We start from the raw sequence: 15,272 nt of genomic DNA on the forward strand, positions 1-15,272 counted from the left end.
AGAAGTCTGCATGCCTGTGCACCCTTGCTAAATTTAAATGGAACCAAACAGCATCTAGCCCACATAACTAAATCTCAGAAGAGGACAATTAACTGTTTGCACCAATATATTCAGCTTTCAAAATGAGTGAAGGATATCTTCTTCAATCTGTGCACCCAATTCTTCATCATCAGCACCAATGGTAATGTAATCATCTGCAGAAAGAAAAAAACAAAACAAAACAAAAATAACACATAAATGTTTCAGCTTTACTGAATGAGCCACATTGTTTGCTCATACAACTGAGTCAGCTTTTACCTCTGCCTGACCCACATTTACAATACTTTCAGAACACCACAGCGGGAGCATAATAAGGGCATTAAGGAACCAACACCCAAGAAAGCGATAATCCTGAAGCCATATGACAAACTGGACTTACAACTATACAACTAATCAGGTTCTTAGAATGACTGGAAGCTTCAGTTTCTCTCAACAGCATAAAATTTAAAACCCAGCTGTATTTTCAGTTTGTTTATTTGTACACAGAATCCCAAAAAGAGCACACTACATCAAAGCCGGGTGAAGATCTGTGTGCATAATGCAGTTTGCTTTCTGCTATTACATATGACAACTCCTACCATTAAAAAAATCAGCCTCTTACAGTACTTATTATTTTCATACCACTACAAAGTGATGTGCAATTGTGATTTCATTTAAAATGACTTTTCCTGGTTGTGAACCCTCCATGATCTAAACTTCACGTGGTTATCATTTTCAGTAGCACACCTCGCTGGTATTGTATGATTGTACATTTCAGACTGCCCAAACTAACACAAACTGCCCCCTTACACTGTGTTTCACAATATAGCTTGTTACACAGATAAAAATTATAGTTATGCACTTACATGGTGTTAGATGGCATGTAAAGTACATGTGATACTGGCAAGCTTACTACAAGTATATATTTTTCAAATTGGAATGTATGCATGCAGATTCCAACCATGCTGCTGAAATACCCATCTTCCTGATCCTCCACCACTGCCACCCCAGAATATTTTTCTATGCAAACAAAAGTACATGTGATTATAAGTGCAGACTTTCTATTGGCTAAAGTAAGGTATGTACATTTGAGCCACATTGATCCTAAAAAATATGGAAAGCCTTTCAACATATACTATTTATACCTGAACATTTTTAGATATGAATACAGATCTTGCTAAGTTTCATAAGTTGTTACTGAAGAAATCAAATACAGTGACGATATTGGAGATACCACCATACTTTTTTTCTTGCAAGTTAAACATAGAGGGTGGAGACAAAAATCAAAACTGCTGACAAATCCTAGCTGCCATCCTTCTTACAGATCTAACTGGTTGAAAGTCTGTCTGCCTGTTAAGATCCCAGCCTCCTGGGTGGTCCCAGTTTTTCTTTTGTTTAAATGACAGGGCAGGAGATTAGGCTGGTTTAAAGTTACTGTAATGCTTTCTGTGATCTAAATGTGTTTTGCCACATTACTGATGTATGTTCTGCCTAGAACAGAAATAAAGAATTACAAAAAAAACCAAGAAATAAAACAAATATACTCTCTTGTAAAAAAAAACCAAAACGCAGCAAGTCAATGACTGAGGCCATAAAATGAAGGCAGCAGATCAGGACGAGATGGCCAGAAGCACAATCTCAGTAGTGGCCTTTTCCAGCTCACCCACTCTGGTGTACATTTTCAAAAGCTTAGTGGCATTAAATGCACCAGATATCTAACCTTGTAGGTCTATAAACTACTACTAGAAAGGAAGGCCTGGTAAAGTTAATAGCTAAATGACAGCACATCATTGTACAAATGGAAATTAAATATCACCAGCCCACACAAAAAGCATCAGATTCAAAACTAAAATGAACACAGGAAATAGATGCTACTGGACTGTGGAGAGACTATTCTGTTCAGGTATAAATCTCCAATTCAAACACAGCGAAGGGAAGGTTTGTACATGTTTTATGGGATTATCTGGATCTAACTGTGCTTTGGAAAAACAAAAATGGGAGACAATCAACAGAGAAATCCCTACTTATGTACATTGAAAATATATGCCAGTTTCCTCCACAACTTTTCTGGATCCATGTGTCAGATATCATAGGAGGTGGATTCTATTCCAATTCTGTGTTAAATTTATCCTTCAAAGAAAATGGAAATCTAAGTAAACTCCAAATATCAAGCAATAGTATAGTGAAATGGATTCCATAATGTCTTATGAAAGGTTAATACACAAATAGCTGGACACTAACGAGTGATTCATTAAAAAGTAGTTGGTGTGACAAGCACTACTGTCATCACCTACTCCTACTACTAATCACCTGAAGCCCTTTCTCTGTCTTCACCCTTCCTCTCCTCACCACCCAATACCCACCTCACTAACCTTATTCACTACACCTTTGCTTCATTATTCCCTACCACCATCTTTCTCAATTACCATTTTACATCTTTGGTCTCCTGCTTTAATTTTAGTGGTACACAGACCACCACTTCTGTATATGAGGAATTGAAGAAAAGAGGATTGATTCATATCTTCCATGGCCATCCATTATTCAGAAAGCTCTCCCCACCTCTTTCTTTATGCCCAAGCTTCCATCCGTTAATTTTGTACTTTTGCTCTTATTTAGAAAATTGTGTATGGTTGGAAAACTTGTGATCTGTATGAAGATGACTGACCTGATCTGTATTTAGTTTCTACTTATAAATCAATATAATGAATAAAAAATATTTTATTGTGCTTACATGCATTTCAGCTTCCTAAAAATATGCAATACATTCTTAAATTTGGCCTCGTGGTGCAAAATGATGTTGCAGGGAATGAGTCATTGAGGATCAATGAGGCTCAATCATAGTTAAAGATTTTGAACTGTTTTTGGCCTTTTCTGTAGCATCTGGAAGTAGGTTCTGCAAGCAATTCAGAATTCAGCAGCGAGGATAATATTGGGATACACTAAATTTGATCACATAATTTGGGGGCTGAAACAGTTGCACTAGTTACTGGTGTTATATAGAATACAATATAAGGTCTTAATTTTTATTTATCAAACACTGAATCTATCTGTTCCTTTGTACTTGTCACATGCAATGAGGTTGCATAATCTGGGCAGGCATTGGAGGTCAGAATATACGAGACAACTTTCAGTTTCAATACTGTCTGATATACATTTTACAGAAACTAAGGTAGCTGCTTTTTCTGTAGTTGGACCACTGCTATGGAACAAGCTTCCTAGGGATTTGCTGCTGAGCATTAATTTGAGACACTTTAAAAAGGCATTGAAGACACACTTATTTTTGCAGGCCTTTCTAAACATCTAAGATGTTGAGTTATTTTATTTTTGTTTCTGTTTTGTTGGATATATTAGATATCAGATTTTATGTGTTTTAACTGTGAGCTGTTTAGGTGTATGTGGGTTATAAATTTTATAAAATTTAAATGAAATTGTGAAACTTCCAGACGCCTAAGCACAAATGCTACCCTTACATTTTCTTGGACAAGACATCCCCAAGTCTGCCACTGAGGGGGCTGGTGGATGTTTTTCTAGCATCAGCAGGGTATCCTGCTGTGATAGCTCTGATGATATCAGATACTGGGACAGTATGGAAGGCTGCAGTTTCTCCAATGCCCACTGTGGACCGTAATTATCTCCAAACTTAAAAATGCTATGCTTGGAGCAAACATCAGGTTCAAAAGGAGTTTTTCTTAAAATTTCACCAAGTTACCTGAGACTGATTGACTGCAGTGAGACCAAGGCAGGAGATGGAAGAAACACAGCTGAAATTAATGTGAATCCTAACATTTTACCATCTGATGGAAGAGGCCCCTGGTCACCTGCAACAACTAGTACAATTATATTCCCCCTCAGGTATTCTTCCTATAAATGGGACCCAATTGCAGATGACCAGAACTGGACCTTTGCTTTGAAGCACTAATATTGTGGAATTCCTTAGCACAGTGAGATTAGTGACAGATTATATGAGATTCTGGAAAAAGGTTAAAGCTTGGCAGATAACTCACAAGGATTTTGGAGACTCTCGGTAAAATCATGGATAGAAAAATACCACTAGCTGTGACTATTGCTACCTTTAAACAAGCTAACAGAGTTGGTCTGTAAACAGAAAACCTACTATGGTGAAACAGGAAGTTTTATGAGCTCTGTGATTAATGAACCCCACCTCCCTTCCCACAAGTGATATAAGGGAAAATACACATGAAATATGGGAGAACCGTACAAAGCATAGGTTGTGTGTGTGCAATCTTGCTGTATCACCATTCTAGGAAGAGGAAAAGACTCAGGAAAAAAAAATATATATATGGGAAAATACCTCCTATAGCAATACTGGAATGGAGGGGGGAGTGGGAGAGATCAAATTGTGACCAAAGGCCACAAAATAGCACACTGTGGCAGCAAGTCTGATACTTGGTACAGCAATCAAGAAGGTAATAAAATGTAGTAGCATAATCTAATATTATATACTTGCAACACAGCTGATACTCATATGAAACTGGAACTTATTAAATTTAATTAAAAACATCAAGGCAGATTTACTACAAACACAAAATGTGAGAGAGCTCTAGGAGTTTCCTTGCGGTTTCATCTGGTGTTCAGTCTCTCTTCTCACTTACAATGTGTTTGTGCAGCTATTCATCAAATCACCATAGCTATTGTCTAAATGATCCTGTCACTGCTGTGGACTTGCTCTGGTTTTGGGTGGCGTGCTTTAGTTAAGTTTTGAGAATGAGGTCACACTTCTGGTAATATATGTAAACTGTCAATCAACTTTATGATTCCTTCTTTAATCAGTTGTTACCTCTGGTTAGATGACACCAGAAAAGCACAGTAATCCTAACTTGTTTCATAAACACGATTCTCTTTTTGTTCACTACGCTTAACACTCTCCATAATTGGGGATACTTTTGTGCAGGTATGCTAATGAAAAGTTAAGTGCTAGAAGAAAAGAAAAATTCAGTTCTCCATCTCTGCTTTCTTGTTCGCGTTGCCACTGTAACCATCTATCAAATGAGGTTCAGCTATCAGGAGTCTGATTCTGAAGACAGACTTGAGACCTGTGAAGCCACATCCTGGGCACTGTGGTACATGCCTACTTTTACAAATACATACTACAGGCAACTGATTTCTTGACGATGGGGTTACACCTCTTGGAATAGTCTCAAATACTCCTCTTTGAACTGCGTCAGTTGAAGGTAGGTACTAGGGAAAGGCTACAGAAAACAGAACCGAGTGCCTGTACAAACGGTTTGTATCCTGGAAATTTTTTTTTTCGTAAGTTTAATACTTTCAGGTGTAAATAAAGGTATATTCTTGGGGAACTCTCCATTATGTGGCCTTCTTTTACTAGTTTTAGGACCCTTGCTGATTGTATCACTCCACCCTTTACCTCACTAAAGACTCCAACCCCTCCTTCCCATCAAACCTCTGTCTACCCATGTCTGTTTGTTAATCTCCTCTATGAGAGTCAGCATGTATGGTCAGCAGTCAACATATATTAACAGTACTGTACTCTTAGGCTATAGCTGCACTGAAGCACAGCATCTTTTTTGCCCAGCGCTGGATAAACTGTATTTGGTTTAACATGACCCAGGACTAACTGTCCTCATCATACTTTAACCATAAACCTATTACAGAGTGTAACCTTCAGTGCTGTCATTCATACACATACAGATACCAAGCTCCTTGTTACTCTCTTGAACAGATACCATCACTGCTGACAAATCTTATGGCTGCTCCGGATAATGGGAATTAACTCCTTGGCTTACAACTGCTTTGTGATGTTACTGAGATTTTGATTCAGTTATGCATCTTTCCAAATCCATGTTTTAAATGTAAGTGTGTACTGTATGACTACCCCATTTAAGTCTACATTTCTACACTGCTCTTACATGAAAAGAAATGCCAAACATAAGATGTAACCAGACATTATTTATTATTTTCAACTATGCACAGACAAAAAAAAATACTAAACACTGAGGAGATACACTGAAAAAGAAAAGGAGGGGACAATAAGGTTATAACACACTAAACTGATATCAGATTAAACTATACAGCCAAAGAACAAAGAAACATATTAAATAATGGCAGATAAGAACCATCCAATATGCCCAAATTATACACCTGGTACAATATTACAGACCCAAGTTATCTCAGAATTTCTCTTCACTTATTTGCATTTAGGACAAATGCCACCTCAGTCTACTTCAATTAATCAAAATACAGGTAAGAACAAAAGAAAAGAATAAGGTGACACCTTTATATAGAACTAACTTACACATTTTTGACTAGCTTATCAGGCTTATTTTCAAAAAAGAAGGGCGCCCATCTTCAGAAACATATATCGGAAGATGGGCGTCCTTCTCTCAGGGTTGCCCAAATTGGCATAATCGAAAGCCGGTTTTGGGCATCCCCAACTGCTTTCCATCGTGGGGACGACCAAAGTTCCCGGGAGCGTGTCAGAAGCATTGCGAAGGCGGGACTGGGGCATGCTTAACACATGGGCGTCCTCGGCCGATAATGGAAACAAGAAGGGCGTCCCTGACGAGCACTTGGCCGACTTTACTTGGTCCATTTTTTTTTTTTCACGACCAAGCCTCAAAAAGGTGCCCGAACTGACCAGAAGACCACCGGAGGGAATCGGGGATGACCTCCCCTTACTCCCCCCCAGTGGTCACCAACCTCCTCCCACCCTAAAAAAAAAAAAATTAAAAAACATTTTTTCTCGCCTCTATGCCAGCTTCAAATGTCATACCCAGCTCCCTGATAGCAGTATGCAGGTCCCTGGAGCAGTTTTAGTGGATGCAGTGCACTTCAGCCAGGCGGACCCAGGCCCACCCCCCTACCTGTTACACATGTGGTGGTAAATGGGAGACCTTCAAAACCCACCACAAATGCACTGTACCCACATGTAGTGCCCCCCTTCACCCCTTAGGGCTATGGTAGTGTTGTACAATTGTGGGGAGTGGGGTTGGGGGGCTCAGCCCCCAAGGTAACGGAGCTATGCATCTGGGAGCAATTTGTGAAGTTCACTGCAGTGCCCCCTAGGGTGCCCGGTTGGTGTCCTGGCATGTGAGGGGGACCAGTGCACTACGAATGCTGGCTCCTCCCACGACCAAATGGCTTGGATTTGGTCATTTCTGAGATGGGCATCCTTGGTTTCCATTATTGCCGAAAACCGGGGCCGACCATCTCTAATGACGACCATCTTTAAGGTCGATCTAAATGTTGGGATTTGGGCATCCCTGACCGTATTATCGAAACGAAAGATGGACGCCCATCTTGTTTCGATAATACGGGTTTCCCCGCCCCTTCGCTGGAACGTCCTCAGAGATGGGCACCCTTAGAAATGGTCGTCCACGTTTGATTATGCCCCTCCACGTGAACTAAAACACCCTTCTATTTTGATCTGAGGAAGGGGGGGATTTAGCTCCTGAAAAAAAAAAACAGCCCAATAAAAATGTATCCCTTTATATTCTCTCTTTTGTTTTGTTTTCAATTGTAAACTGTTACTTCAATTTTCTTCACTTGCCCTTATTCACTACCTCCCTTTCTATAACTATAGACATGGATAACTATAGACATGGAGAACTTAAGCTCTAGAATTCATTGCCACAGAATGTGGTAAAAGCAGTTAACGTAGCAGGTATCAAAAAAGTTTGGACACGTTCCTAAAAAAACAAACAAACAAAAAAAAAAAACCATAAACCATTAAGGTGGGCTTGGGAAAATCCACTGCTTAATCCTGGCATAAGAAGCATGAAAAGGTGAAATTATGTCTTAATGGATAATTTTTTTTCCCTTTAGTCCTACCAGACCAGTCCAGACTATTGGGTGTTGTGTACGTCGACCAGTGGATGGAGACAGAGAAAAAAATGTAGTTCTTTGTGATTCACCCCTTAAGTGTATCATAGAGCATGGAATGTCAGTATTTCGACTAGCCAAGCACTATTATCATATTGTCGGTCAACACTGAAAACTCGAGACTTTATGTCTCATTCCGCCAATAACTTCCACCAATAAAGGCGACACATACTCTGCTGACAACAGATATTTCACCGATTCAGTTGTGTGTGTGAGACTGAGCACCATAAAGACAATAGGATGAATGAATTCTCTCAAAGGTAGACAAACAGGAAGGCATACTACATAGTGGAAGTAAACCTATGACTGAAGCAGGGTGGGTCTCTGGACTGGTCTGGTAGGTCTAAAGGAAAGAAAATTATCAAGTAAGACTTTCTATTGCCTATACCAGACCAGTCCAGATTACTGGTACTTATCAAAGCAAAGCTCAAAAAGGGTGGGACCAGAAGAAATACTACGAGCCAAGAAAACTCAACGGCACCACAGAAATGAAAATAAGCCCTATCTGAATAACACTAAGCAAAAAGGAAAGAAGAAAACCACAAGTGAAGTGCAGCTCATAAACTGCGGGTTCACGCTTGAAGTTGTTTTGTCTACAATAGCTTTTGTTTTAGCGCACCAGGCACACCAATTTGTTATAATACACAGACGACGGAAAATATCTTCAGTGGATGATCTTATTTGATATAAGAGACTCCTGATGGAGGCCTAGTTGGCCACAACACAGCTGTGTTGAGTCTCCACCATTTTTAATAAACTTTGTACAGCTGACCGCTGTCACTGAATGCTTCTGCAAGAAAAGAGGTGTACCATTCCACTGGCTGCTTGAGTAACGTCACCACTCTACAGCAGGCTGTCTCTATAATTAGAAAAGCCAACCAGACTACTAATGCAGGAGAACAAAGCAAGAGAATGTTGTACAGGGAAACCTCCAAACAGGACATCCATACCTAAGGTTCAAAAGGGCAACAGAGCACAACCAAGGTGAACTGCCCAATATGTGAAGAAAATGGTGATAATTCTTTGCTGTGTCATACTGTAAGATGCTCAATTTTAGGAGAAAGCTGAGCAGCATTCCCATTCACTAGTATGCTATTCTTCAGTCTTTTTTTTTTTTTTTTTTTTAATTAGCACTTCAACTGGTGAACTGCTCGTAACAGCCATAAAGCATGCCTGACTCATAGTACAGAGCCAAAGGTGTACACTTGCAGTCTAGTAGACCAGAACTGGAGCAGCGGTAATACCCCAGACATTCCAAAAATAGCTGCCTTGAGGAAGAAGAACAATTCACCTGATGCTCTAGAGCAGGGATTCTCAACCCAGTCCTTAAGACACACCTAGCCAGTCAGGTTTTCAGGATGCCCACAAAAGACATGCATGAGATAAATTTGCATGCACTACCTCCATTGTATGCAAATTCATCTCAGAGGCAATCCTGATAAACGTTCAAGCAGCGTATTGCCATAGAGTGCCATAACCAAAAAGAATCTGGCAATCTAGACTATGACTGTACATAGACACCAAAAAAGGGCGCATTTGGGCGAATAGTGACCAAAGGCAATCACCAAGCACAGAGGAGAATAGAAACAAGAATGGCAAAAGCAAATCTCCTGTCGAAGCACCAGCAACTGGAAAACAAACTCACCACTGTTCCCAAGTTAAAATCTAATCCACAGATAAAGAAAAAGGAACTATTTGAAACAGAACTATTTGACGGTCAAAAACAAATTGACGAACACAGTGCAGTCAAATACATTAGGCGGTAGACTAAGAATTAAAAATCAAAGTTCCCCCGGGGTGGAGTGGTGGGGTGGGGGAACAAGTACCTCTGCTTGCTCAACCATTAGCGAGGAAGGCACAATAGAGAGTCCCTTTTAGAGAAGCTTTAAACTTAAATTACTTACCTTTCAAAAGGCAGTGAACAACAGAGAAGAAATCATTCTAAATCAGACAATATTTGTCCCACACATAAGGTGCAAAAAGCAGTTAACTTTTAGCTTCTATAAACATCTTATTACCAGCAGAGTGCAGAGTGGCACCCAGCTCTAGAGATGCTTTTAGATTAATTAAAAAGGAGCCAAAACTCAGCAATAAATCTTCTGCTCTACTAAAACCCAGATATCAGCTGGGTCAGGCGCCAAATGAGAGTACCAAAGAACAGCTGTATGATCCATCAACCATTCGCTTGGAGACAGAGAAAAATACTGAATATTCCAAGCTGCATGATACCCTTAAGGGGTGAATCTGAAAGAACTACTTTTTTTTCTCTGTCTCCATCTGCTGGTCGATGGACACAACACCCAATAATCTGGACTGGTCTGGTGTGGATAAGGAATCTATTTTACTCTTTTGGGATTGTTAGGTACTCGTGACCAGAACTGGCTATTGCTGAAAACAGGATACTGGACTTGATGGACCTTTGATCTATCCCAGCATGGCAAGGCTTATATAATTATATAGTTCCCCTGGAAACAGGCAGGGCAGGCTCACTCAAATGAGCGAGGACGGCAATCTTCAGATGAAGTTTTATAAACTCTGAAAAATGTCAAGAGTTGTTAGGAATTCATGCATCTAGGCATGAATATAAAAATCAGTAGAATCCTGAAAAACAGCTACATAGTTGTTAATCCTAAACTCTAAACCTTTGGCACATGTAAAAGGACTCTCCCTAAACTTTAGACCCTAGGTATGTTTCTAATTGAACAATGGCTTAATGTACCTCTCCTCATGTCAACAGAATAGCTGGCAGTACACATATCAGCAAATAAGAAGGCAGTACAATTCAGCAGAAAGTTTCACAGTAGAAATAACAAAGAAAATGAAATGAATGAAAGAAAATGAAATACAAATCTGAATAACTTAATTCCTTAGCTGTGATGTTCAGTTTATCTGCAAGACCTGTGTGTGTATGTGTTTGCTATGAGTTCTGTGTGTAAGCTGCATGTTTTATGACTGTGGAGGATAGCTGGATGTGGTAGGGTTGTATATAGCAAGGGGTAGTTGTGCGGGAAAGTTTGCAGGATGGTGGTGCAGTTGTGGTGGTGGTTTTTGGGCTCAGAAGTAGCTTGTGGAGTGGTAAGGAGGTTGCAGGGAGGTAATTTTGGGAAGTGGATCACTTTCAGGGGGATGAAAGCAGTTTGCAGGGTTGTGAAGTAGATGTGGAGAGGTACTTTTTGGAGGTAGGGACGGTTTGCAGGGCAGTAGGAGAGTTGCAGTGGGGTAGTTTCTCTTTTAAATGCGGCAGTTTGTGGGACGGTATCTTTTCAGGTGTAGGAGCAGTTTGCATGGTGGTGCGGCAGTTTACAGGGGATGTAGTTTTTGGGGTGTGATGATTTATAGTCTGACAGGTCAGTTGTAGGGGGTAGGTTTTGGGAGTGGGGCAGTTGCAGGGGTGATTTTTGGGGGGAAAGGACAGTTGGTAGGGTGGTGGAGCAGACTGTGGATATAGTCTTTAGGGAATGGGACAGTTTGAAGGGTAATTTTTGAAGGTGGGGACAGTTTGCAAGGTGGTGTGGCAGTTGCAGGTGGATATTTTGGGATAAGACCAATTTGGGGGATTGAAAAAGGAAAGGACAAGGAGAGGCAGTTTGAAAGGAGAAATTTCCTCATTTCTATGTTTCTTTGTATGTAAGTTTCTATGCTACACAAGTTAAACTCCTGCTCCCACAGTACCGCATTGGGCCATTTTGTTTTGGAAACCCTTGGTTCATTTTGGCCCATTTTTGAAGCTGTGTTTTCTTACTCGTTTTCCCCACTTGCCAAGTTTCAACCTATTCCATTAAATTTTCTGAGAGTTATTTTGCCCTTCAGCAGACATTCTTGATCCCTTTTGTATACTTGCTTACAATTTGTATTGGGTTGGAAAGAGTAAAAAAAGGAGAGAAGAGGCCATGATTACAATAGCAACTTATGCAACCACTTGGAGGAAACTGAACAAATGCTTACTGTCACATATATGAGTGTCTCAATCTTTTATCCCTACTTTATGTCTCGTGTGTTTTTGTTTGTATAGTTTATTCTGATATCAATCCAAAGAGTCATTATAGATTTCTTGCATAAGAAGATACATTGGTTCTCTGACATAATCTGTATAGAAGATAAATATAATCATATCATTCCAAGATTGTGCAAGTGTCAGGCTGGGTTTCCAGATTATTTAGCATGGACAACTTATAGGATAAGGACTGTAAGTCAAGCACATTCATGTAGCAACCAGTATACCAACTTGTATGTGATCCTGTCTTTTGGGAGTTAGTGCCTTAGTTTTGAGGACCTCATTCTTTATTCTTTAGCAGAGGCTATTCTCTCTAGTTGGGCATTCAGGGTCTGTACCTGAGTCGCCAGACTCCTTATCTCAGAATGCATGCCTTGGACATGCTGAAGAATCTGCATCAGAATGGACCCATGGTCTGTCTTAATGCTGGACTCTAGTAGAGGATCAACTGCTCCCATACTATGCCCAGTCTGAACAGCTGAGTGCTGTTCTGAATCAGATGCATCAGCCCGTCTAGAGCCTGACAAGCTGATCTCCTCACCAGATAAAATAGAAAATGGAGGACCCCCCTCATCTCTCACCCCTGCCACTGATATTGGAGGCCCTACAGGGATATTTACGTCATGTACAATAAAAGAGGGAACAAACACAGAGGGGACAGGAGGGGAAGACAGAGAAGAAAGTCCATGGGATGGGGCAGGCAAGGAGTCCGCTGCAGCTGGGGGCAGGACAGGCATGTTCAAGGAGTCCAGAGGACCAGGATCAGATGAAGAGAAAGACAAAGAAGAAGAGGTCACATCTGCTGCTGTGTCCATTGAGATGGGTGTATCTGTTGAAAAAAAGATGTGTGAGTGTATAGCAAAAAATATGCAACAGCAATCAGCAAACACTGTCGTTTCTCAAAGCACTACATAAGCAAATGTGTGTGTGTGTGTGCATTTATGACTACCCATAAAAACAAACTGATATCATACAATTATGAAAATGATACATGCATAGAATACTATTAGTAAGATTATACATTTTAATTTAGGTAGTCAACAAATACATACATACAAGAACATCTCTTCACCTGTTATTGATTTGAGGCATGACCGTTTGAGGACCAGAGTTCGCACTGTCCTCAAAATCTCAGGACTCAAATCTTTTTGTCTATAAGATGCCACAGGTCTCCTCATCATTTTTGTCACTATACATTAACATGGCTACCCCTCTGGAAATTTATACATCCAGGGAAAGAGATAGCACTGTCAGGTCAATATTTAAACCCAGTGGCCAGCGTTTTCTTTTAACGCTGGCCGTGGCGTTTAAATACTTCACATATACTCAGTACCACTATCTGTAGATGCAGTAGCGCTGAATATATATATAGTGCAGTGATACTAACATAAACCACTTAAATATATGTTTAGTGGATGAATATCACTGCGATCTGTATAGTTGAGAGGAACTCTGTCGCTCTGCCTTGGCTTCTGCCAATTCACAAACAAGGGATTTGTATGCTTTGCAGCCATCACTAAGTTTATAAACCCCTTTGACTATCAACCCGAATCTGTTCAGAGAAAATGCAAGAATTGTGTGTGCTGTAAGCAGCATAAATCCAAAGGAGATCAATTAGTTTATCAAAAGACTTAGAGGAAAGAGAGGGAAGATATGATAGACCAGGGGTGTCCAATGGTTGTTCAGTTGGCCAAATGCAGCCCACTTAAAATTTTTGGAAAAGATTTTTTTTTAACCTATTCAGTTAGCACTGGAGGAGTGGCCTAGTGGTTAGGGTGGTGGATTTTGGTCCTGAGGAACTGAGTTCGATTCCCACCTCAGGCACAGGCAGCTTCTTTTGACTCTGGGCAAGTCACTTAACCCTCCATTGCCCCATGTAAGCCGCATTGAGCCTGCCATGAGTGGGAAAGCGCAGGGTACAAATGTAACAAAAATAAAATAAACACATGATTTTGAAGCATTGCAACACTATTTGGTTGATATGAAGTCACAACTTCAGAAGAGATTCATAGATTTGACAAATATAAGTCATGCTATAAAAAGCTAAAATATTCATGTGGCCCATGCACAACTTCTGTTCATGTGGCTCACTGATGGAAACACTTGGACACCTCTGTGATAAAGCCTTAGTGCAGCACAAGAAAGAAACACATAATCCAGGAAGACACACTCATTTCCCAGGTTCCTGGATAAGCTACGCTGAGAACTTTTGTAGACTAAAGCATTAGAAAGATGCAAGAACAGCACTGATAAAAGATGCATGTAGCAGCATGGATATTTTGTGTGCATGTGACAGACAAAAGAGAGTGACAAATAGACAAAGGGAATAAAAGTACATGAGTTATACTGATTGATTTATATCTTGTTGGAATACAAGTTGGACCATACAAAAACTTCTGTACTTACCCGCACTAGGGACAGCAAAGGCTCAGATGAGTGCGAGCCACTTCCGATCCCTCAGGCAGAGCTCCTGGAATTTTGTTTTTACATCTTCTGGCTCCCTGTGAAGGGAGGCCTTTCTGTTGTATGTGTGCAGGAGGAAATGTCACAAGAAAGATCGGTGTCATAAAATCCCCAGCCTTCTGCCCAAGGAGGGAAAAAGGGAGGGGACAGCACTCCTCCAACTGCAGGAAAAGCTCTGTAAGCAGCTGGACACAGTCCTGGTTGAGACAAAACTTTCACTTTTTGTCCACCACTTAGCAAATCAATGTATGTGGACAGGAAGAGGAAACTAGAAGGTACTATAATTTATGCAGAAAATAAATAAGTGCCCAAAGTGTATATGTACATTTTCCTATGGACACAGAGTTTCTGCAGTACAAAGTGTGATGTATTAGAACTAAGGCTGGATACAGGGACCCCTGACCTACTGGGATTTCAAATGCTTTTAGAAAAGATAGCCTCTTGAGAAAGATCCTACTACTACTTATCATTTCTAAAGCGCTACTAGACATACGCAGCGCTGGACACTTGAACATGAAGAGACAGTCCCTGCTCGACAGAGCTTACAATCTAATTAGGACAGACAAACAGGACAAACAAGAGATAAGGGAATATTAAAGTGAGGATGATAAAATAAGGGTTCTGAACAAGTGAATAAGGGTTAGGAGTTAAAAGCTGCATCAAAAAGGTGGGCTTTTAGCCTAGATTTGAAGATGGCCAGAGGTGGAGCTTGACGTACCGGCTCAGGAAGTCTATTCCAGGCATATGGTGCAGCAAGATAAAAGGAACTGGAGTTAGCAGTGGAGGAGAAGGGTGCAGATAAGGAAGATTTACCCAGTGAACGGAGTTCCCAGGGAGGAATGTAGGGAGAGATGAGAGTGGAGAGGTACTGAGGAGCTGCAGAGTGAATGCACTTATCAATAAGAGGAATTAATCAAATTCAATTGGAAAGCCAAAT

At 40.5% G+C, this 15,272-nt stretch overlaps 1 protein-coding gene across 2 annotated transcripts in view; it reads right to left on the reverse strand.

The window, feature by feature from the left end:
- The window catches only part of TCEA1 (transcription elongation factor A1), a 162,473-nt gene that overhangs the window by 33,754 nt on the left and 113,447 nt on the right, over positions 1-15,272 (reverse strand). For both annotated transcript variants that reach the window (XM_030214438.1, XM_030214431.1), the window contains exon 6: positions 138-194. In XM_030214438.1, the coding sequence (XP_030070298.1) occupies positions 138-194 (57 nt within the window). The remainder of the gene's footprint in view (positions 1-137; positions 195-15,272) is intronic.

This window comes from Microcaecilia unicolor, chromosome 1 (assembly GCF_901765095.1).
Source record: "Microcaecilia unicolor chromosome 1, aMicUni1.1, whole genome shotgun sequence".
Lineage (NCBI taxonomy): Eukaryota > Metazoa > Chordata > Amphibia > Gymnophiona > Siphonopidae > Microcaecilia > Microcaecilia unicolor.